This window comes from Apium graveolens, chromosome 10 (assembly GCF_009905375.1).
Source record: "Apium graveolens cultivar Ventura chromosome 10, ASM990537v1, whole genome shotgun sequence".
NCBI lineage: Eukaryota > Viridiplantae > Streptophyta > Magnoliopsida > Apiales > Apiaceae > Apium > Apium graveolens.
Genome location: NC_133656.1, coordinates 157,900,555 through 157,926,729, shown reverse-complemented (window position 1 = coordinate 157,926,729; position 26,175 = coordinate 157,900,555). Strand labels below are relative to the sequence as shown.

The 26,175-nt window shown below is 33.0% G+C and overlaps 1 protein-coding gene across 2 annotated transcripts; it reads left to right on the top strand.

Moving 5' to 3' along the window:
• The first annotated feature begins 9,139 nt into the window (after nt 1-9,139).
• LOC141693015 (uncharacterized) lies at nt 9,140-15,757 on the top strand. Of its 2 annotated transcripts, none has more exons than XM_074497994.1 (4): nt 9,140-11,768; nt 12,250-12,349; nt 12,485-12,535; nt 15,561-15,757. In XM_074497994.1, the coding sequence occupies exon 1, from the start codon at nt 9,164-9,166 to the stop codon at nt 11,522-11,524; it is 2,361 nt and encodes a 786-aa protein (XP_074354095.1). In that variant the 5' UTR covers nt 9,140-9,163; the 3' UTR covers nt 11,525-11,768; nt 12,250-12,349; nt 12,485-12,535; nt 15,561-15,757. The 2 variants fall into 2 exon arrangements, with proteins under 2 accessions (XP_074354095.1, XP_074354096.1); XM_074497995.1 differs by having other exon boundaries at nt 12,485-12,549.
• The last annotated feature ends 10,418 nt before the right edge of the window (nt 15,758-26,175 follow it).

The following is a 26,175-nucleotide window of genomic DNA, read 5'->3' as shown; positions in this document are numbered from 1 at the left end:
CCTGTATCTCAAAGGGATACATCAGCTACGTCTTCTGATCCAATCACACAAGAACTTGCACCTCAAAGTGGTGTAGCAGATGTTGAAGCACAAGAGCCTCTGATTGAATCTACTCAGGAGTGTATTACTGCAACTGTGGAGAAGAGTACACAAGAACCTGGTTGTCAAAGTCATCCAACAACTCCTAATTCTCCAGCTACATAAGAACCATTGCATCAAAGTTGCAATACAAGCCTTACTCCTTCTGTAATGACTCTTATTATTAATGCTGAAGGCAAAGTTCATCTGTCTTAAAGGTCTACTGATATTCTATCAGTACCACAGCTGAATGTTCGCACGAAATCTGCATCTTCAGATTCATAAGGTATAAATACTGATGTTACTTTATCAGCATTTAATTTAAATACTGATTTAGTTCTTTCAGCATTTATAGTATGCTTTTCATGATATAAATCCTATTGATATGATTATATCTAAACCTTATTTAAGGACTACCTCTAGTTGTATGATCACAGATCACCCTTCTTTAGCCACCTCTTATTTCTGTAGGACAATCTTTTTTAGCCTTATTCTGTGAAATGTATGAAAAGATTGAGAGAAAAAAAGAATTTAAGAGAGGCAGGATCCTTCCTGGAAAAAGGAGAGGTAGATGAGAGATAAGATTTAGTAATCCTTATGAGGAAGCTCTGACTATTAAAAGTCATGAGATGTGTCTGTTGTATCTCAGAAACACTCTGATGTATCAAAGGCTATTGAACTCCCTACAAGTCTAAGTACTGATACTTTCTTGCAGTCCATACATTCTATTGTTCCATCATATGAGATAATCCCTATTTTTGTTGAAAAACAGTCCATTCATTCTTTAATTCCATCAAATGAGATAATCCCTTTTGTTGCTGAAGATGTAGTAGCGCAACAGTCCATTCATAAAGATTCATCCATTTCAGAACCACCACAACATGTTACAGGAACTGAAGTTCTGGAAGTTAATCTTGAAGCTCTAATTCATTTATCCACAATACTTGAAGATGTGGAGATAACTACTGAAGGTGTTGAAGCTTCTGAAGTCACTGGATCAATTTCTCATTCTATTTTGCATACTGAAGCTGAAGATAAAATTCAGAAATTAGTGCAAGATCCAGCTACTGTTGAAGAATCTAATGATGGTAAAGAAACTCATGTATCTAATGCTATGTTAGATATTGAGAATGATCTTTTATTTCCTGAAGATATGCCTATGCATGTAAGACAACAGAAAATGAAAGAGTTAGATGTTAAGAAGAAGCAGGATTATTCTGATAATCTCTGAAATGCTCATTGGAAAGATTATACATATCCTATATCCAGAACATGTGCAGTTGAACATCTGGAAACACCAAAATAGAAGATTACAAATCCTGATGTGCTGAATCATCTAAAAGCGTCTACTTTGGTTGCCAGATCCTTACACACAGCTCATGAAGCAACAACTACTCAAATCAATCATATTAAAGAATCATTGATTGCTTCAAAACTGCTTACTCATCAGGAAATTCAAAAACAAATTTCACCAATAGTTACCAGAAAAATTTCAATTGAAGCCAGTCAAGCTAGATTGGAAGCTAATCAAGCTCAAATGTCTGATCAACTTACTGAAGTATAAAATTCAATGGAGCTGATTATTTCTCTACTGCTTGGTGATGATGCCAAAAAGGGGGAGAAAATTGTTAAATCTAAATGCAAACAGCTACATTGACAGGTACTAATGATGAAAATTCTGATGGAGGCAATAAGGGAATATAAGGAAATTACAAAAAAAAAGCAAGATGAAAGAAGATTTAAGAGTTGAAGAATTGACTGTGACTACTAAAATGCAAAAATCTTCACAAGTCACAACTCTTGCTGATGAAGACCAAGGTATTCTGCAGAAAGAAGCTGGTGCTGAAGCGGATCAATATCTTCAAACTCTGGAAGAAAATTTAATTAAAGCAGAAATCATTCAAGTTGGTTTAAGATGAAGATTTTTGAAAGCATTCTGAGCTGCGAAAGTAAAGTTAACCTCTGACATTGCTAAAGTTAAAGAAGCAGTTCAGGATGAAGAATTAAAGTCTGATATTCACTGAAGCAACATTGAATATGCATACGTGGTTCCTGAATTTAGATAGTTTTGACATCATCAATTGGAACTTATCTATAATTCCATAATAAACAAGTAAGGGGAGATTGTTAGGAGCAATTGATGATATCAAACAGAAACTATCAAAAGCATCTACAGATGGTAATTACTAGCATCGATGGATGATGGTGATAAGTATCTCCAGTTGATTACAAGTATCAACAGATGATGATGACATCGACGGATGTTGGTATTCAACGGATAAGGTATCAACGAATGATGGTGTCAACGGATGATGAAATCAGTATTTGTCACATCAGTTGATCTTTGAAGATGAAAAAGAAACAAGAATATCAAGTCGGTGGAGGACTTTATCTCAGAAGCAATTGTATAGGCTTCCTTTTTGTTAATAGAATATGATTCCTTATTGGAAGTTGTGCTCTATATAAGCATAGTTTAGGTTCATGCTATATGCATTGCGAACATTGTTATATCATTCGCATAACCCAGCAGCTCTCAAGGATATTTTGTTCATCCTTTCGAGAGAGTACTTGTGTAATAAGTTTTTATAAGATTGATATAAAAATTGTTTGATTCTGTTGAAACTTTGTCTAGTTGATCGTATTAACTGTATTCACCCCCCTCTACAGTTGTTAAGGGCCTAACATTCACCGACGGATGTACTATCACATGTTGATCAGCCCGTGTGATAACACTGGATCATGATTCATAGAAACATATCCCACAACACGAGTACTCAAATAAAAGCAATATATCTGCTTGTGGCATAAGTTGTATTATAAATATTTCATATAATACATGGCCCTCTGCTGGACCGTCCACCCCGGTCACTTACGCATTCATCCAATCAATAAAATGTTTTTAATAAAAGAGTCGAACCAAATGACTACCTTCACAATATAACTCCCCATTTCACATGGTCCGTAGTAACTGCATCAACCGACGGCGAGATAACTGGACTGAATAGTTATTCGCTAATCTCATAACAAAGTTCCACTGTATAGAATATTTCTGGATAGTATAGTTATTCATTATATATCAATTTGAAGATTATTTCAGCGAAATATAAAATATTTAACTATTCTGAAATTAGAATAGTATAGAAAACCTGCATAATCATAAATATTTTGACATGTAAAAATATTGAACTAATTTGGAATTAGAATATCGTAGAGAACTTGTCTGGTATGCTCAATTACCTTTCACTATAACCTCAGCTTATAACTCTTGGCTACCAACTCAGTCTAACACTTGACTGCTCTCATTGGTACTCGATTCTATAAACAAAAGTACTATTTCAATTAGCAAAAAGAAACTCAATCGACGTAACTACACGTCTCGACGTCTACCTGATCTTTTATAACTAATCATGGCATTTTAAAACTATAAACAGATAACATTCTTATTACATAGCATGTAATCATGTTATTCATATAACACATAAACACGTAATTCGCGTAACACATAAGTCAGATCGTCAAAAGATAGGTATGGGTATTTTCAGAATTGAAACCGGGTCAGAAATAATATTTATCGATCAATAATCGACTCAGAACAACTCATAATTATACGAACTATTATAATACACATAACAGTTAGGGTCCACATACTCAAAACTCGGTTCGGTATTTGTTTTCGGAAAATACGTACAACTTTCGTTTCAGAAAATAGGGTTGTCGAATATTTTGTAAATTATTTTACCACGAGACGCAAATAGGTTTCGTAAAATATGTATATTTATATAGTTATATACGACCGACTGGTACTACTGATAATATACAGAATATGTTCCCGTATTTTTGAAATTAATTTCTTAAAAATCGGGCAGCGTCTCCTCTTTTTATCGGATTACCATTCGAAACATAATCGACACCAATTTCACAACAATCACAGTTTACAACCAATTACTAATTTACGATATGAACTAAATAATTTTTATTTTATTTTATGACTCAGAATAAATCATCACCGTCCACCATCGGCTCGCTGAGGCTCATCGCCGACGGCGACAAAATTCATTGGTGCCTGATTAATTCGGGTTTCCAAACAAACTTCACCAATTAAATAACTTTTTCCCGCACAATTTTTTATTTATTTATTTCACGAACATCAATCAATTAATTTCCTGCAGAAAAGGAATTAAAATTTAATAATAATCCCCAATCAGCCAAAAACACGCGCACATAATACACCACAATCGGAAACAAACAGAGCAGAGCCAGAGACAGGCTCGAAAAACATAGGCGGAAAAAGTACCCACACTCAACTGAATACACACACACTGATCACACACACACGCTTCGCGCACACACACAACACAACACACACACACATATACTTATGTATATATACATACACAAACAAGAACAACACAGAAACAAACCACGTTGCGTCTCACCGGAAATACACGGCGGCGGCGGCGACCGAAACACAGGGGAAAACGGAGGGGGAAAACGGGGAATAGGGGAGAGTATTGAGAGAGAAACGAAGAGAGTGAGAAGAAATTTGAGAGAGATCGAAAGATTTCGAGAGTGACTGGGGAAAGATAAGATGCAAAGAGATTGATGTTTGTTTTGGATTAAAATGAAATAGGACACGTATCAATTAATATGCCAGCAATTGATTTATTTGCCACGTAACTGCAAGCCTGAATTTGTCGCCCGCATTTCACAATTTAACGCATAAACGCGCGGGTAAATAAAACCCGAAAATTACCAAATAAATATTAAATTCTTGGAAATAATTAAAAATTAATAAAATAATTTTTTCATAAATTTTAAAGTATTTTTGAATCGTGCTTCATACCCGCATTTTACAATTTAACGAACAAACGTGCGGGTAAATATAACCCAAAAAATTTCCGAAATAATTTTAAAATTCTCGAAATATTCAAAACTTAGGAAAATATGAGTTTCATAATTTTTGAAATATTCTTGAATTTAATATTAAATTTACATTTAAATAAAATCAGCAAATCATTTAGGGATAAATAATTGACGAAATATTACTCTCTAAATTTTATAAATTTCCATAAATAATTATTGAAATTATAAAGTCACAAAAATAATTTTAGAGATAATTCCAATATTAATGAAAATAAATCTTCAATAAAATTACTTTTAAAAATAAAAATAAAATGGTACGACCCAACAATTAATAATATAAGTAATTCTCGCACACCACTGAATCACACACAATTAATATTAAATACAACACGGCAGACTTTTAACGTATTTTTATTTAGATAAACACATAATATTTATTTAGTCATCAAAAAATATTCACAAAATTTTCCCGGATATTACAATATAACTCCCAGAAAAGAAAAGTAAAAGAGGGACACATGTTGGGGGAATTGTACCACAGAGGAAACCTACTGCAACGTCTAGTTCACGATGGTTCTATTCTACAGTTATAAAAGTGTGGAAATATTGAAGAAAGTCTATCAAAATTGTTCTACAACAATGATAAGGCTACACTATAAAAATCAAAAAACTTGTAAGAAATGGAGGACTTACTATTGTGAAGTAAGGCAGATGCACTGTAGGGATGCCTGGAAAATGAAGATTGCACGTTGCCTATAGCTGCTTGAAGACGCGACTCTTGCGTGTCTTGGTCCAAGAGACGTTGATTTTAAAACCAACGGTTGAGATTGAGAAATGATTGGGATTCGACGGTTGGGTGAGAGTTACAATCTCGTGATTTGACAGCTGGGGTCATTATATAATCACCACCGTGATGTCGATCTTCGCTCTTCCGAAGATTAAGATTCTTGTGCCGGTTGTTCATTGAGCTAAAGAGGTTTGACTTCGCCCAAGAATTGTTTCTCAGCCGAAGCCCAGAGACATGTTGGAGGTCCATTTTACTGGAATGGACCCATAGAAGAAGAAAAACTAACAATCCGAGGTTTGGTTATCCCAATTATGGAGATATTGGACCAGCCTAAGATACGCGAATACGTAGTCTCCTGGCCACAACATCCAACTCCCCTCTTTATCGGAACAACTCGAAGACTCCGGGGACACATTGTTAACATGGTCACATATTATATATACACGAAGATTAATTCATTCAACAGACACTCAGACTATCTTGTATTCTAAATTACTCACCAAAAACAAGTTAACTTATTCTCACACCGGAGGTAAATCGAGAAAATAATTCCTCACATTCTTCTCTTTGCAGGCCAAAGAAAGGTCAGGTAGACGAAGATTTTTAGGGCGAAAACTGTTCCAACACATACTATTTAGAATAAGTCTGGGAGTAAATTTTGAAATTTTTTGATTGAGAAGGGTCCAATAAAAGAAGACATATGAGATGACAATTCTCCCCGCGATAGTATTACGATGACACTCTCCAAACTTGTTTAACTAATGGGAAACAAAGAAAAATAAATCAGAGAATTGATTGTATATTCAAAAATCATGGATAAGGCAATTTCCTTTTGTTCCGAGTTGTTTAAGTAACATGTTAAATCTAATCCTCTTGCTTTCACATGAATGGAGAAATTTATCAAAGAAACTAAAAGAGCATGAAATTGATTAAGTCGTATTTTCGCTTTATTATATCATAAGAACAGTTGAATAAGTTAGTTATGATATCAACGGAGCAAGATACACTTGTAAATTTTAATTTCAAAGACTGGGTTGATGATTTTGCTAGCACAAATGTGAGAAGAATAATTTATAAGTCAAGGACAAACATTTTTATGATCGTACGAACTGACTTGTGTTGAACGTCATTTTTTAGTTTTAAAAAAAATTATTTAATTATTTAGACGAATCGGACCTCCCGTATGATATTCGCCATTTTTTAGTTTTAAAAAATATTTATTTAATTATTTAGACGAATCGGACCTCCAGTATAATATTCGCCATCTTAACATATTGAATGTAAATCGACTTAGATAGAATTCGATTTTCAATTTAGGCATAATCAGAAAAATGATCTGAATATGAATTTTGGATGATTCAAGCGCACACGCTACTTTCTAGGGATGAGTAAAACCGAACCAAAAACCGAAACCGAAACTGTTAAAAACCGAACAAAACCGCATCATTAAAAACCGAACCGATTAATAACCAAATCGAATACAAATCGAACCTTGCGGTTCAGTTTTAATTTTTTTGAAACTGAATGGAAACCGAACCGAACCAAAAACAATTAATTATATAAATATATATATATATATTCAAATTATATATATATATAAATTAAAATTAATTATTATATATTATAAGAATAACAATATTTTCATAAAGATTTATAAATAATTGGGTCCTCGAGGTGAAACTAATAGTCAGTGTGATGTAGTTGTGCTAAATGTTTAAAATGATGTTCCTCTCTTACAACAATATTGTAAACTAATTCATTATGATCTTTGTGGTTTAATGTGCAGATCATTCAGATCTTTCGATTTTCATATCTTTTGAATGAAAGAATATAAGCTGCTGCGATACAAGGATTCCATTAAATTCTTGTAAATCCTAGTTGTTATACTAAATATGAATCCTGAGGACTTATTTATCTTGAATGAGATGAAAGATGGGCTTACAGCTCCTGCTCGAGTGAAGGAGTTAATTAATGTATTGCATAATGACCAGTAGAGAACCGTGAAGAATGTTAGTGATTTAACGAGACATTGGTCTGCTGTTGCAAGTAGTAGGGGAGAGCATGGTTCGGTTTAGTTCGGTTTTTGTATAAAACCGGAACCGAAACCGAAGATCTTCGGTTTTAAAAATCGAAAACTGCAAAATCACCGGTTTCGGTTTCAAAAGTTCCAGTTCGGTTATAATATTTCGGTTTCGGTTTTAAAACCGACAAAAGAAAAATAATTATAACTTAAATGAAAAAAGTTTCGCTTAATTAAAAACGTCAACCACATCTGAATTTTTACAGACATGTCTTGCAGATATAGCTTAAGGATACAATGATAGACTAATTGCAGTACACAGACCCTCAAAACTTGCTGAACAGAGTAGGAATAATAGACAATGCAAGGGCTTCTAACATCTTGGCAGCCTAAAACATTTCAGTGACCTTTAAACATTGATAACGGTCTCTGTAAACCGGCAACTTATGTAGTTTTTAATCTAGGTGCACCACCTAAATTTATATTTTAAAATTATATTTATATTTTAATGATGTATATATATATTACATAATATATATTTTATTTATTAATAGATTATAATAATCGGTTCGGTTTCTGTTTTTTGGTTCGGTTTAACTCCAAAACCGGAACCAGATTATTAGTAACGGTTCGGTTTTTCGGTTTCTCCATTTTAATTCGGTTTGATTTTAATCGGTTCAATTTTAGTCAATTTTTACCGGTTTCGGTTTGGTTTCTGTTTCGTTTCGATTTTTTTCTCAGCCCTAGCAAGCACAATAACAACTGAGAACAATGACTGTCTTCTCTTTTTCTCCAGTTAGGTGGACTCTGTTATTTTGATACTTGGCTTAAACATAGTCGGTAGCTATGATTATGAATATACATGCCATTTGATTGTCAGATCACAGATTGTCAATAACAACTTCACTCTTCTGTGTTCGCAGGATATCGAGGAGTTGCAATATCACAAGAAAACTTCCAGATTATTTTGGTGAAATGGAACCGATAGCAACTCCAACTCGGTGAATTAGCAGGCTGTTAGATGTCTTTAGTTGATATAAGAAATGCTTCTGCAATGTTCTTGAATGGTTGTTATTCAATTTTTTTAAAGTGAAATGTATTTAGAAACTTTTAGTTTAATCTAAATGTGTAAAGTTTTATGACGTCAATGTATACGGTTTTGTAAATACCTATAATCAGTAGTATTAAATTATATATAAATTTTATTTTGTTTTAAAACCGAAACAATATCTCAAATCGAAACCACACCAACGGTGTTCGGTTTTAATTTTTAAATCTAGAAACCAGATAAATTTGATTAAGATTTGGTTTTGGATCGAAATCGCACCAAACCGAGTCATGCTCGTCCCCATGCTTGTATTACATAGCTGCATATATACTCTTCTCAAGTCAAAATACAAAATTTACCGCCCAAAATGCAACAACCTCCTCCAGAACCAAAATCAGAAAAACAACCACCGCAATCTCCATCAAAACCACCACAACAACTGATCCAATCTATCACCAAAATCCTCACCTCCTCGACCACTCAACCCCCCCAAAAATCTCTCTCTCACTTTCTCCCCCACTTAACCCCCCAAATCATCCTCTCAATCCTCTCCTCTCCCTCTCTCAAATCTCGCCCCCACTCTCTCCTCTTCTTCTTCAATTTCACCCAATCTCACTCCCATTCTCTCCGTAACGCCACCCGAAAAACCCACTCCCATTTCCTCCTCACCCTCCTCCCCACTCTCTTCTCACACAAGAAATTTTTCCATGCGAAAGCCCTCCTTGTCAAACACATCCCCAATGACCCTGATCATTACCTACATTACCTTATTATGAATCCCACTTCTTTGTTGCCTCGTCCCACGAAGGCGCTGCTCGATACTGCTGTTGGCGCTTATGTGCAATTGGGACATCCTTTTCTTGCATTCCAGGTGTTTGATAGAATGTCGAAACTAAAGTTTCGACCGAATTTACTTACTGTTAATACTCTGTTGTGTTGTTTGGTTAATAGACAGCGTAATGATTATTTGTTGTCTTGTCGTAATGTTGTTAATGATGCGATTAAGCTCGGTGTTGAGTTGAATACGGCTAGTTTTAATATTTTGATTAAAGGGTATTGTTTGATATTTAAGTTTGGTGATGCTTTGGAATTGTTGAATGGTATGGGTGCGTATAATTGCTTTCCTGATTGTGTGAGTTATAATACGATATTGGATGGGTTGTGTAGAAAGGGTAGGTTTGAAGAAGCTAGAGAGTTGTTGGAGAGTATGAAGAGTAAAGGGGTGCTTCCAAGTAGGCAGACGTATAATATATTAGTTCGTGGGTATTGTAAAATGGGTTGGTTAAAAGAGGCTGTCAAGGTTATGGAGGTGATGGTGTTGTATGATTGTTTGCCTGATGTTTGGACTTACGGTACTTTGATTGATGGGTTGTGTAGGGAGGGGAAGATTGATGAGGGCTTAAGGCTTCGAGTTGAAATGGAAGGCCTTAACTTGGTGCCTGATTTGGCTATTTATAATACTCTGATCAATGGATGCTTTCAGTGGAAGCGTAAATCTGAGGCTTTGAAGTTGATGGATGAAATGAGCGAAAAGAAAATTAGAATTAGTAAGATCACTTTCAATATAATGATTAAGTGGCATTGTAAGGAAGGAATGATGGATGCAGCTGCTGACATTATACGAGAAATGGAAGTCAATGGATATAAACCAGATCATGTCACTTATGCCACTTTGGTTAATAGTTATTGTAAAGCTGGAAACCTTGGAGACGCATTGAAGACGATGAAGAAGATGGGTGAAGAAGGTATTAGGATAGATAATTTTGTCATAAATACTGTCCTTCATGCTCTCTGCAAGGATCGGAAGCTTGCTGAGGCCTCTGAAATGTTGGTGACTGCTGAAACTCAAGGTTACATTGTCGATGAAGTAAGCTATGGCACCCTGATTGTGGGTTATTGTAGGGACCAGAATGTTAATATGGCTATGAATCTTTGGGATGAGATGAAGAACAAGCAGATCATACCTAGTGTTATCACGTATAATTGTATTATTGGAGGACTATGTAAATCGGGGAAAACTGAACAAGCAATCGTTAAGTTGAATGAACTTTTAGAAAATGGGTTGTTCCCTGATACAACGACATACAACACAATTATACATGGGTACTGCTGGGAGGGTGATGTTGAGAAAGCATTTCAGTTTCAGAACCAGATAAGTAACAATAATTTTAAACCTGATCTGTATACATGTAATATTCTACTCTACGGACTTTGTAAAGTAGACATGCTGGATAAAGCTATTGACCTCTTTAATTCTTGGATCATTGAAGAAAAGAAATTAGATACCGTGACATACAATATTTTGATAAGAGCCCTATCCAAAGCAGGGAGGATCGAGGATGCTTTGGGCCTTATTACTGAAATGGAGGTAAAGAAACTAGGTCCGGACAAGTACACATATAATGCTAGTATCTCTGCACTTGCTAGTGTAGGTAGGATGAAAGAAGCTCAAAATATAATTTTGAAAGTACCAGAGATGAATCAGTTCTCACAACTAGATAAAGAACAAGATGCAGGTACCTGTGGAACATCAAATGAATCTGAATCAGGTTCTACTGGTCATTCAGAACATATTAAAGAACTATGCAAAAATAATAAGTGCGAGGAAGCAATGCAAATTGTTGAAGAATTGTCACAGAAGGGTATTACCTTGGACAAATCTACATACACCAATTTGATTGCTCTAGTGTTTAAGAGGGAAATTAGTAGGGCAAAGACTGGCTGGTAAGACTAGCCCTTTCCCCTGCCTGCACTCCTTGTCAATCAAGCTTTGATTGTCTATTTTTCAGTGCTTCAAACACTTGCCAGAAAATGAACGAGTTTGAAAATTTAGGCCAGTCCCTACCCTCTTTGTTCCCAAGACACACTGACACTCAGTTGGCAGCTTGGTAGCAGTTTTTTGGTCATTGGATATCGATATCGTCCTACTTCATTTGTTGATTATCTTCATGTTGATTGTTAGCGAATGCCAGGTTCATCACTTTTCTCTTGTTCAAATATTAGTTTATTCGTGTGCCTGTAATTAAGCATGCTTATCGATGAAGGCAAAAATGAATTAATTAATATCTATACCTGGTCATCTTCATACCAATGCGTGATTTCAAGGCCAGGATATGAGCATTGCCACGATAATTGGGAGAAAGAGATAACAATAAAGAAATTAAAAAGGAATATGTAATACATGTACCCTACTACTCTTAGAAAAAGTTACTAAGATATTATTCAACTAAGAGTGTGGTTTCAGTTATCTTTCCATTTGTCAAAAATGCTCATTCCTTCTTCACAATTTCCTTTTCCATCCTTCTCTTACCAACAATTCTCACAGCATATCCTCCACGCAAGTAGCGGATCAAAAAGTATCCACTGATCAAATCCGAACCTCGTGGAGCTTAGAATGGTTAAAGATTTGTACTTTACATGTTCTAATAGTTGTACTGCTTTTAAAATTACCAGGTTCGGCTCTGTATGCTGGACTGTTAAAATGTCATGTGAGGCAATGTATCCAGAAGCACAGGCTATGTTTACTTCTGCCACAAGGCAATTATGGCTACAGGTAATATTTGAATGTAAATATTAGAATTTAAAAGTTTATTAGATGCTTTATAATTCTGCAAGTTTCATAGTATTTTCTCTGCTATGAAGTATTTCCGTGTTTCACTACAACTTTAGATGCTTAATTATTGTGCAGGTCAAAAATTTAGAAACAAACTAATGGAAATGTGACAAAATTATTAGGAAGGTAAACTCCGCAAGGTGCATATATTCTTATGCTTCTTTATTCCTTTTTGTGTATTGACCTTGAGGTTATTATATATCTTGATTTGGTCCCGTTTGTTGCCATGTTATCATTGATGAAGTTTCTCTGTTCTTGATATTTCCGGTGTGTAATTCATTTTTTCGGTGTTCTAATAATGAGATTATTACCATTAAGCTAAATTTCAACTAAAATCTAACTGGCTAAGAACCTATGCGATGAACGGGCTTATTTTATTATTTATATATTAATAACTTATATTTTGAATATAAATATATTATTTGAAATATGATATTGGTAATGTATTATTTTTCTAATATGAATTTATTGTGCATACTAATATTATTTTAATTGGATATTAATAAATTTAAATTGGATATAGATATATACAATTTAAAGGTCTAACAAATTATCTTGATTTCGGTTTTTTTTTACAAATATGGCTTATAGCCTTACAAATGAGTATCTGTTATCATAAATTCTCGGGGTGAGCGAGGATCGAACCCAGTACCTGGATGACAGAGGATAAACTCTTAACCACTTGATTTCAGGTTTAGTATAGATAGTATTGATAATATACCCATACTGTACTGTGTACCTTAATTTTGTTTTAGCCGCTTGGCCGTTATACTGATCAACTAATGTTGTTAAAGACGCGATTAATTGCGTGATTAATGGCGCTTCGCGCTTAGGCGCAAGGTGTGCAATTTAGCGTGATTCTGAAATCATCCAAAAACGCTCGTGAAGTGCTAAAAGGCGCAAAAAGGCATTTATAATAGCAAAAAGGCATTTATAATAGTAAAATACTGTAATACTCTTAAAAGAAGGGTGACCTAAAAAGGCAACCCTAAAGTGTTTCAACAATAATCAGCCTTCCTCACAGACCTTTGGATAGTCGCTAAATCTCAGCCTCCATCTAAAAGTAAGCCAGAGATTGAGTTAGACGACACTGAAACTGTTGAGTTAGTGTACCTTGTCAACTAAAGCTTCATTATTACTCCCTCTGTCCCGACCATTTCTTTACACTTTCCTTATTGGGATGTCCCATCCAATTCTTTACATTTCAAAACTTTCCAAAACTTGTAAAAATTTTATAATCTAAAAAGTAACTACAACCACTATTTACCCCTACCCACTTTATCCATAAAATATTGATCGGTCCCGCCACTTTACTCACTTCTTTAACTTTCCTCCACTATTTTATCATTTTTCTTAACCTCCGTGTCCAACCCAAATGTAAACAAATGGGAGGGACGAAGGGAGTATCATTTTATTTATGCTCTTTTGTAAGTTTAAGTGTTAATATTATCGTAAGTATTGTTTTCTTATTTAATTTGTGATGATTTTTTTTGGTCAAAAGGTGCACGATTAATGGCACATCGCGATTCGCGATTCGCGCTTTAAATTTGAGTTTTGCGCCTCTTTAAAATATGCGCCTTAAACAACACTGCGATCAATGAATTATCTTTACTTCAGTTAAGTAGTATAATATAGAGTTTTTTTTTTGTTTTTTAGTTCGGCTTTAATAATGTAGTAGAGGTTTGAGATTAAAGAATGCATTCAACAACAATATAAGAAGTAGAAACTTTTAATATAAGGAAACAGTGCTTTTGCTTTAGGCAATAATATAAGAAACTTTAGTAAGAATAGTAGAAAGATTTTGATTTTGCTTTAGTTCCCTTTGTTAAATAAACAACTCATCTAAAACATTAAGGTGTTGAAGGGAGACCTCACCATGATCATATGTTATATCCTAACACTTCTCCACATTCGAAAACTCATTTATGGGTTAAAGAGTAGATTGCGGGCCTTCGTGTCCATAATAAATAATGAGAATTTTGGGGGTTCAGAGAGTCGAAGGAGACTTCTGCCCCCTTGATTTGTGATGCCATATCAAGTAATCAAGTCATCTAAAACCTTAAGGTGTTAGAGAGATCTGTTACCATTCTAAATTTTTAATGTCCCTTGTGATCGGTAGTAGCACAATAAGGAGTGTCGAATCCCATTTAAGGACACCTCAAGATCAGGTAAAAAGGATAAACAAAGGGACATGAATAAAACCGTTAACTTTTACTAAATTACTAGAGTTTTTTTTCTGGTTCATCTTGAAGTTATCATATAAGTAAGGTTCTAGAGAGAATCCTCTTAAAAAAAGAATAAAAAAAGAACGAGAGAACCTTTCAAATAAAACAAGATTCTAAATATTTTTTAGCTTATTTAAAGAAAGAATTATAAATTAATATAATAATAGTCATAACATAAATTTTAAAACCAAGATTTGAATCAAAATTCATGAGATCCAAAAACATATTCGTATAATTTGTGAGATCAAAAACAGATTCTTAAAATTTATGCGATTCAAAAGTAGATTCTTAATATATTTTCATAATTTTTTTGAATTTTTTTTAGAAAATGGTTGTTTGTAATTAACTTTATGAAAACACTATGAAAAATAAAAAAACACACATTTTTTCAATTTTAAAATTATTTTTTTTAAAAAAAGGTTCTCTCGTTCCCTTTTTAAGGGGGTTCTCTCTTGAACCCTGGCCTATATATATGTGTATAAATATGTATATATTTATATGTATGTATATTTGTAGTACGGGGGTATATATTTGGGATGAATAAATTTTGAAGGGTTGTGCCTACATGCTTGCTTGGTGTCAATTAAATTGATACAGTAACTTGGTTATTTTCTTTTGGTAATTGCTTCCATTATTCTTTTCTCCGAATAAAATAATTAATAGAGGCTTCCGTGCTCTTATTAACAAGAAAGAAAAAAGCAATCAAGTTTTCAATTTAAATTATCCCGAGATAATTATAAATTTTGTTATTTGACTATTGTCAATTGCATAATAAATAAAACTCAAACCCGTGATGTTCCTTCTTCAAAAAAAAAAACAACCAATAAGAAGTACAAGGAGACCTGGATTTCCCAGTCCGCTAAAAAAAAAAGTTCTCGCCCTAGCCCTTGGATTACATCAATTTTCTTAGTAAATGTGAACTGCAGGGCTTTATCCACTGGTTACCAGCGATGGTGGTTGTGCTGGGGTTTGAAGAAGGAATGAAGAAGATGTCGTGGCTGGTGCACATATCATTGAAGGCAAATTCCGGTGTCTGGTATTGTTGAGTGTCAACATTTATACAAATAATCTTTATATTTGATTGCGATGATATTTATTACTATTTCTACTCTTACTGAGGCTTTATTTTTCGGATTTCTGTTTCCTTGCCTAATTTTATGCATCTTGAAATTTGTAGATATTTTTTTAAAAATATAATCCCACTTAAATAAATAGATATATTTAATAACTATATAAATTGGTAAATAGTTTGTATTTCTTTTTGATAATTTCGGATGATGATATAAGAATTTAGTTATGACGGTGCTTTTGTCGTCAAGCTTGATGATCCTAATGGTTTCTGTTCGTGTTCTGAGCCAATCTCATCATGGTTGTGTAATGTTTATGGTTGTCACTGTTTATCAGTGCAATAAATGTACTAATAATATAGCACATTACAATTGGCATTAATAGGTATAATAGCAACTCCGGTGGCAACAAATTTGTTGCCCACTTCCCACCTAGGGCAGATAAACATGGACCTAGGGCATATAAACATGGACCTGGGCGTGTATAACTTGGCCATCAGCATTGGAGGAGATAGAAAAATCGGTCACATCCATGTCCTCTTTGGTGGCCATTGCCCACCTGCAGTGGCTCGTATCTCAACACAACACCTTATCTTTTTTAACACTTGCTATACTATAAAAGTGTCCATCGGTGAAACCCAAACATAGAAAACTATAATTTTAAATTAGGAATTCGGGCAATAGCGTTGGAGTGAGATTGACCAACTGAGATTGACCAACTGTTATAACAGACAACTTTTGTTTAGGTGGCAAGTCGGTGGGGCCAAAAAAATGAAAACTTGGCCAAAAGCATTGCAGTTGCTCTAAAAGCATAAGAAAACTGTACCCTAGGAGATTGGATGAGGTCAAGACATTTCGCAGGATAATTAAGCAAATTTAAAAAAAAAGAACACGAGAACACTGCACTCAAAACATGAGGTAATATTCTAACCAAACATAACGGAGCGTTAGAGCTTTGTCATGACTGACTTAACTAGTTATTGCTGTATTGCAAAAACAATAAAACATATGAAATTAGAACGAGCAACATTTCAAGGTCTCCTATTCCTCCTATTTTAGTGCCCTCTTTCTCTTCTAGTCTTGGTTTTAATTTCTAAAGACTCTGAATTTTGCCACAGTTTGTACAGTAAATGACTACTTCGTGGATATGGCAAATTCCATCATTAATAACAGCCTAGCCGTGGAAATTCTATATTTAGATAGAATAGAATGGGTGTGTGTGTGTATTGATGATGAAACATACTTGAACATCCATCCGGTTTCGACCAGATTAAAAGTCGCAAAATCTCGTAAAGGGAGCAACGTTGATGTATATGTGTTTTAGGAATTGATTTTTCCCTTGATAACGAAATCCATGATTATCCAGAATACACTAGCTATGAATCAAAGGTGGAAATGTAATGTAACCCTCTACAAGTTGTATGCTTTGTATTGACCCCTCCATGTTTCATAGGCTAGTGGTATCCAACCTTCCATGCCTGTGCATCCACAGAGTAGTGGCAGCACAGATAGTTTCGTTTTGTATTCTCAATTCTGTAATGTCTGGTTTGAAATAAGGTCATAGAAAATATTCGTTCGTAAAAATATATTGAACCCTCCACAAATTATATTTGAAACCGAAAATATTTGTTAGTGAAAATTTTCGTAATGGCGACCAGAGCCAAAGGTAACAAAAGTCGTGAAAATCATAGTTGGTAGTATCGGTGGATTGTTTCAAGGAATCAAATGTCGAAATGTATGAAAGTTCTCAAACATCTAACTGGAAGTCACACTGGGGAAACCTTGATCATCCCAAATACACGTTAATATTAGTTGACCGTTGTCTGCCCTTGAAACAAAGATACATGGATCCTCTTTGGAATCGTGGCCACGTGAAGTGCTTCAATTATAGTATGACTGCTGAGATTAGTGAATGATAAAAACGGTTGTTATTTGTTAAATACTCCCCGGCGACCTAATGCACATGTATTTTTCGGGCTTACGGATACCCAAAGAAAGTGGTTTTTTGGATTAAAGTATTATCATTTTGTTAAAAATCTGGAATTAATTTTTTGGTTAAAGTGTTATCATTTTGTTAAAAATTATGGAGCTTGGTTTATAATATTTTTACTATATAATTTTTATTTTTTTCTTATAAAATAAGGAAAACAATTAGATTATATTTAGATATAAATTTTACATGTGTTTTGCTTCATTTTGTAAAAAACAAAAAATGCTATTTTAAAAAGAATAGCAAAAATATAATTTTCTTCAATTTGATATCACTAGATTCAACTTAAAGTGCAACCTCAAATACAACTAAAAAAACTAGATGTAACTATTTGCATATATTGTTGAGTTTGATTGTCATGTATTTTTTTAAATATTTTCAGAAAGTTTTTAAACTAGCAAAAATACTTAGAAAAATTAATATTTTTGATAATTTACTTTGATTTTCTACGTACGTCATATAATTTTTTTAATTTTAAACCATGCATTAAAATAAAACTAGGATACATAGCCCGCAAATATTATTATACACTAACATTTTAGTTGCATGAAGAAATTTTAACCATTAAAAATATCATAATATTTTAGAAAATTGGGAAAAATTAAATATATAAATAAAATCGCTATCCAGCTCTCGAGTGTGAAGCCTTAAATTTTTACTCTCATACACTACTTTTATTTAAAAATAATATATTATAGTTTCTAATAAAATAATAGTAAATTCTATCAATTACAAATATTTTTGAGTTTTAAAAGTATCAAACATAATGTGACAGAGTTAGAAAATTTCAGCAGTGGGGTCTAAGCTAAAATTTATTTTAAAAATAATTTGCTCATTAAATTAACACTAAGTTTATTATAACGCTAGTGGGGGCTAGAGGCTCCACTAGCCCCAAAGTTGATATGATTAAAATATAATATTTACAAATTTTTGACATAAAAAAATTCAGACAACGATTTTTTTTAACAAATGTTATATATTAAGATTATAAAGGTCAAATATAAAAATACTATAATAACTAAATAAAAATAAATAAAAATAAATAAAAATACATTATCTACCAAGAACATAAAATTTGATCGGGGAATAAAATTATTATTTTAAAATTTAAATAAAAAAAACTTTAAAAAATCGTATAAGAAATGATAATCATCCCGTGCTAAACTAGTAGTTTTTAACAAGCGAAAATGGTTATTGAAATGGGAAGTTGAAAACCATATATATTCAACTTCTTAATTAAAATAAAAAATACCTATTCAAAATAAGTGAAAATCGCCTGTCAACTAAAAGAAATTGAATGTAAAAGTATTTTTTTTAAAAAAAATTATATATGGTAAAAGACGACACCTTATTATAAAGAAATTATGTACAACTAAATTTCTAAAATCCACGAATACCAGACATCGTCAAAAAATACACATTTCCCATATACCTTTTTTAGCTATGAAACCACATATAAATAATTTCTTAATTAAAATAAAAAATTTCTCCTTAAAAATAAGTTAACATCACTTGCCAACTAAAAGAATTTGACAACAAAATTAAATTTATTAATTTAATAAAATAGATAAAAAATATGAGTTTACTAATAATTTTACACCTATAACTATAAATAAGACAGAACCCATTTGAAGTAGCGTTATGTGCCATATTTGGAAAATATTGAACACGTGTGATTGAACGCAATGTCATTTACCTCACAATGTTATCACTTTTTTTTTTTTGACAAACAAAGGAATTTTATTAAATAACCAAATCACTCCTCAAAACATTCTTGACCTCAACAGGAATAGACCTCCTATCGAAAACTCGATCTGGAAAAAAATATGACAAACGAGCTAATGCCTGAGCCGCCATATTTGCAGATCGTTTAACAAAAAACAGAGATACTGTGTTTAACTCCGCCAACATGTCCCGACAGGATTGAACCACCTGCCCGAGAGGAGACACCATTGGCGTTTTGCTACGGATTGCCTGGACAACAATCTGGCTATCCGATTCCACCACCACCTTGCTGCATCCCATTCTTTTAATCCAGCTGAGCACTTCTTTAATCGCCACAGCCTCAGCCATTGCAGCTGACACCAGGCCTGGAAGCAGTTTAGTATGCGCATGAAGGAGCTCCCCATGATCATCCCTTACAACAAAAGCCAAACCTGAGGCATTATACTCCAAGAACGTTGCTGCATCTGCTGAGATCTTCATATATTCAGACTGTGGTGCGACCCAAAACTCCTTTCCGTCACCTTCAACGAAGTTATGGTAACGTGATGGTTGTTTAATCTTTTGGGCTAAATTCCATTGTAGAAGAAATTGTGTAGCTTTTGCTATAACAACATTCAAACGGGTATAATTCTTGTTCCACACAAACTCATTTTTGGCTTTCCATAACGACCAGCAGACAGAAGCCACCTCTGCTATTTTTTCTTTTGCACATACCTCCAATACTTTCTGCCACAATTGAAAGAAATTATAGCTGCCATTCACACTGAATCTGGGAAGGACTATTTGCCAGCACTGAGTTGCCAATGTACAGTGACACAATATATGCTCCACTATTTCCTCTCCCTTTCTGCAGACTTGACAAACTGAGCTTACTGGCACTTGTTTCTGTGATAACATCACCATTGTAGGCAGACAGTTCGATAAGGCTCTCCACATAAAATTCAAGACCTTGGGCGGTGCCTTGACTCTCCATGTCTTTCTCCAAGCACTCGTCTGATCTTCTTGACGCCATAAGTTCTTTTGTTTTTGAAGTAGCCTATACGCACTTCGGACAGAGTACATGCCCGACGCTTCTTTTCCCCAATACACTTCATCTTCCTCACTGCTGTCTGTCAGGGTTATACGTCTAATGCACTGCTGATCCCGAGTGTTGAACAAATCCCTTAGGATTTCCTCATCCCACCCCCTGTGATCCATAGCCATTAATGCACTCACCTTGTGATTTTCTAAGCCTTGAGCCGCTGAGGTTATAAACGGGTTATGATCATCTAGAAGCCAGGGCTGATCAAGAATATTAACAGAGTTTCCCGAGCCAATTTTCCATCTCATTCCTGCTGCAATCACGTGCTTAGCTTCCCAAATGCTGCGCCAAACAAAACTGGGATTGTTCCCAATTTGAGCATCCATAAACGAGCAATCTGGGAAATAGCGTGCCTTAAACACCTTACTCACCAAGCTGGAAGGATTTTTGATGAATCTCCAACCTTGTTTCCCAAGCATGGCTAGATTAAAATCTCTGAAATCTCTAAAACCCATTCCCCCTCTAGATTTGTGGCAACTTAAGCGATCCCAACTCATCCAATGAATACTTTTACTGGCTGTCTTCTTAGTGTTCCACCAGAACTTCAAAATGCTTCTCTCCACATCTTTAGTAATTTCTAAAGGAAGAAGAAACACGCTCATCGCGTACGTTGGCAAGGATTGAATAACTGCCTTTACTAATACCTCCTTCCCACCTTGGTTAATCAATTTTCCATCCCAACTTTGAGCTCTTCTTTTAACCTTATCTTTCAGAAAACCCAGAGTTGCTACCTTGCTTTTTTTCATCATGTTGGGCAGTCCCAGATACATACTATCATCCTGAGCTTCTGCAATTTGTAAGGTACTGCATAGTTGTTGTCTATCATTCGCCCTTGTATTTGTACTAAAGAAAACCGAGGACTTATCGAGGTTAATCTTTTGACCCGAAGCAAGCTCAAATTTCGCTAAAATCTCCACCAGTTTTTGAACTTGACTTTCTCCTGCTTTACAGTAAAAATATGAATCATCAGCAAACAGCATGTGCGTAATACTTGGAGCTCGTCTGCAGACCTTAACCCCCTGGATCATTTTTTGACTTTCAAACCTGTGAAGCATAGCCGAAAGACCTTCTGCACAGATAATGAACAAATACGGAGATAACGGGTCTCCTTGGCGTAATCCTCGGCTTGGCATTATCGGACCAATCTCCCTCCGAGCATGCACAATTTGGTATGAGACAGATGTGACACATTGCATAATGAGATGCACTCACCAGTGATCGAACCCCATCTTTATTAAAACAGCCTGAAGGTAACTCCATTCGATTCGATCATATGTCTTGCTCATGTCAAGCTTCAAGGCCATATATGCGTCATTCCCCCTTCTTTTTCGCTTTAAAGTGTGCATTACTTCATAAGCAATTAATACATTATCTGAGATCAGCCTCCCTGACATAAATGCACTTTGATTTTCAGATATCACCTGATCAAGCAACATTCCAAAACTGTACTTCATTTAGCATTTAATAATTTGTATATATTATTTATTTATATAAATATTTTTAAACCTAAATAAAAAATTATTGAAATCATAAAATAATAAATTATTTAATTTGGAGTTCATTCTTAAATTATTTAACTTGATTTTAAATATTTCTAAAATCAAAAAGGGATTGATGAATACTAAAAAATTAAAAATTATTAAATTATATTATATCTTTAGGTTTTTAAATTGTTTAATTTAGAGTTTACACTCTTGGTTCCTAGATACTAAATTCTAGATTAAAATGTTAAAAATTATTAAATTAGATTACATCTTTAGGTTTTCAAATTGTTTAATTTAGAGTTTACACTCTTGGTTCCTAGGTATTAAATCCTCGATTAAATTAGGTTTAGCCTTTAGGGTTTAGGGTCCTAAACCCTAAATCCTAAACCGTAAATCAGTGATTTTTTTTTTAAAATTTTAATATTTTAAAAACTTTAAAGAAGATTGTTGAACCCGTAAAATTAAAATTTGTTAAATTAGGGGATGCTCTTAAATTTTAATATATTCATTAAAAATGAATGTCAAAAACGTAATATTAAGTAATGTTTCCAATCACCTAAACAACACACCATAATAAACTGAAAATAACATAAAAATAAAAATGAACCATAACGCTACATGAAGAACGTTGTCGCATTAAAATGTTAAAAAAAAGTAAGACAAAACACTAAATTATGTAGCGTTTTGATTTATTTTCAAATCTGTACACGATATAACGTCTTGAGGTGTTATTTTGGATCTTAATATTCAAAAATGATATTTAAGGTAATTTTCAATAAAATGATGATATTTTTGTATAATCACGTGAATCCAAATTTATACTCCCCGTCCCAGTTTATCTGTCATGTTTGACTTTTTTATGATCAAATTGACTCAACTTTGACCGTAAATTAAACATAAATCTTTCATTATTTTGAAAAACCAAAAAATATGTATGAAAGTAGATTACGTGTACTTTCTAATGATATAATTTTTATAATTTTTTTCAATTATATAATATATGAAATTTTCAGTCAAAATTTGGTTAATTTAACCGTAAAAAGTCAAACAGACTAAATGGGGAAGGAAAGTAGTAAATAAGTAGAAGAAAGCTGTGAAACTTAATTGTAGGAGCCGGGTTATTAATGGGTCATAATCTCACTACACACGAGCTCAGCTGTTTCGTACCAAACTATTGAATAAAAGCATTAGAGAGAATTTCCGGATATATACACAATATATTGTGAATGTAGAATGATCTGACACGTCACAGCAAGTAGATTCAAGTAGGGGGTGCTCTTATTTATTCAGTGTTTCAGCAACGTATATTCCCGGCGCTCATAAATACTGATTTGGTTCTTGTTTTTGTTATAAATAATGAATTCATCAGCATCATCAGCTGGGATAAGAACATAATAATATACCTACTTAATAGAATAATTAGAGTTTAGAGTAAGAGAAGAGAGGCAGTGGTAAAACAGTCGGCACCCAACATAGGAGATTATTTGGATCAGGGTTGGCACAAATTGTAGAGGTGGCGTTATTCTATTGTACTATCAAACTCTTTAGTTTGCGCATGCTTCATCAGGTACTGCTATTTGGTCAGCTTGGTCCTGCAACTTCTACTAGAATCTATATATATAAACCAGTGTAGGAGATATGGTTGATGACTGTTAAGTTGCTAGGTAGCTCGTAATTAGCCTTGAAATATGATCTTCTGAAATTGTTCGGGATTCTATATACGCGAATTTTCAATATCGTACCTTTAATTTGTAATTTAATTTAAATTTAAAACATTATTTTAAATAAAATAGTTTATTGAATTATTTTGTAAACAATAAATATATTTTGATAAAATAATCAGTACTTTATTAATTTTTAATATATTTTAAAAAGTTTAGAACCAATATTTTCGAGAGTCAAATATGATTGTCGGTTGTTCATCCAATAATTTCATGAATTGTAATTTATTATGTAATTAGAAATTATGAAAGGTATGATGAGTAAAAATATGATTAAAGTTTTTGTAAGCTACAATAAAAAGCAAATTAAAGAATACCAACTTTTATATTTTTCAAATTTTTTACAGTGACAGTATATAAATATCTATTTTTTCTATAAGAGATGTTCTGGTATATCAGATTTAATACCAATATTTTGTTGTTTTGGTAATAAATAAAGTTGTTGTAGTCTAATTAGTTAGTAGAAGAAGATTACATGATCTACTTTAATTATCAAAATTGACAAATTCAGAAAGTTGACATTTAAATGTATGACCAGCCGGTTTCCGTTAATACTTTGCGGCAACCTTGATGTGCACGTACATACACAAATGTACCGACTTATAATGTGTAGCAATGGTCTGAATAAAAGCTAGTTCCTTGTTCTCCATTTAGCCGATGCTAAGCTGCTAGTGGATGCATTTCAAGGAGTAGAGGGAAAACTAGTTTTGATACTGTGGTACAAGATTGTCAAAAGATTCGTAAACACTTCCGGGAGGTGTATTTAATCATTTTTGTGAATAGATCTGCGAATGTGCCAGTCCATTTAGTTGCACAGACAGCATATTCTTCGTCAGGTCCTCAGAAGTGGTATCATAATCCCCTGATCTTATCATTTGTAACCTAAATTTGGACGAGTTTTAATATATGCAAGTACGATTTATTCAAAAAAAAAAGCTAGTTCCACAAAACGCATTTATCCTGGGCTTGTTTGGCTATCACCTAAGTAGTTTATTAACTTATAAGCTCGTAATTAATTATCGACGGGTGTTTGTCGACTCAACTTATAAGTCGAATTTTCAACTTATAAGTTGATAAGTTAAATGTTAGTAATGACGTACTTTTTCTCAATTTATTTTGATTTTTACAACATTTTTTATTAATTTTTATTTTAAAATATATATTTGTAAATGTTATTTAAATTTAAAACTCATGAATTAAAAAGAATTGTATTTAAAATTTATTTATTTTAGTTCATTTAAGTAAAAAAAATCCGACTTATAAGTAAATTATCCAAACACTTATATAATTTATAAGTTTTTATCTAGTTATCACTTATATAAATCTCTCATGTATTTTAAGTCATAAATTACTTATTTTAAAATTTCCCAAACGGACACTTGATTTGCCGTAAATTGGTGGTTCTAGATCTAATATTCAATTATTCATACTCTTCCCTCCTTTTGTTATATATAAATAATAGCCATCACAAATTAAATTAGATCAATAGGTTATAGTCTTCAATCATAATTTTTTAAATGTGTGTATAATCAGGTTTGTATCATTTCTTCTTTTTCATGGTCATGGACACGTATTTTTCTTGTATTTCTTATATAAAATATGCATAAGAAAATAATTTTATAAAAGAAATTTAGTTTGGTTTACACATTTTAAATAGACTGGTATTTAATGTCATATAATTATTAAACTTAATTTTATTTATTTTATTCAATAGATTACCAGCATTAAAAATTTTTGTACCTGAAAATCGTATAAAAATTAAAAACTAAAATATATAAATGATTAACAAAAATTGAACAATAATTTTTAATAATTTGATGACCATTAATCTATATTATACTATAATAGTCGTAATAATTTGGTTCAACGGTTTGGTTCAACGATAATTCCCTAATTTTAATTATTACAAAAATAGATAAGTAGTGCTATATATCTAATAAACTACTAAATTATTCAACTATTACTAAATATAGTATACTTATCCTACTAAACTACGAATACAACTTATCCTATTATTAAAAGATATATATAATAGTGTTATATATCTGCTAAACTACTAAATTGTTAAACTATTAGAAATAATCTATTTATTCTACTAAATTACGACCACATGTTATTCTATTATTTTTATTATAAATTTATAATCATTACATATTTATATAATTATTTTAAAAATATAATATAACTGCATAAATAAAAATTTAAAATATTAATGGAACCTGTGCATGGCACGGGATTTATGCTGGTAGCAATTAACGGAATCAAATTACGTATATTGATTTGATAATGGTTAATGTCACACCATTCACATCTTAAATGTAAAAGTGTAAGTGAATATGCATCTTTAACTTTTGTATTTAATTTATTTAAATTAAAAGATATGAATTGACAATTGAAAGGAAGCCGGACGAAAAGTATATATATAAACTACAAGACCTTGGAGACTAATTAAGTAATAATCCAATTCAATGCA

What these genes read in the sequence shown, in the direction of transcription:
- LOC141693015 (XM_074497994.1), top strand. Translation starts at nt 9,164, where the DNA reads ATGCAACAACCTCCTCCAGAACCAAAATCAGAAAAACAACCACCGCAA.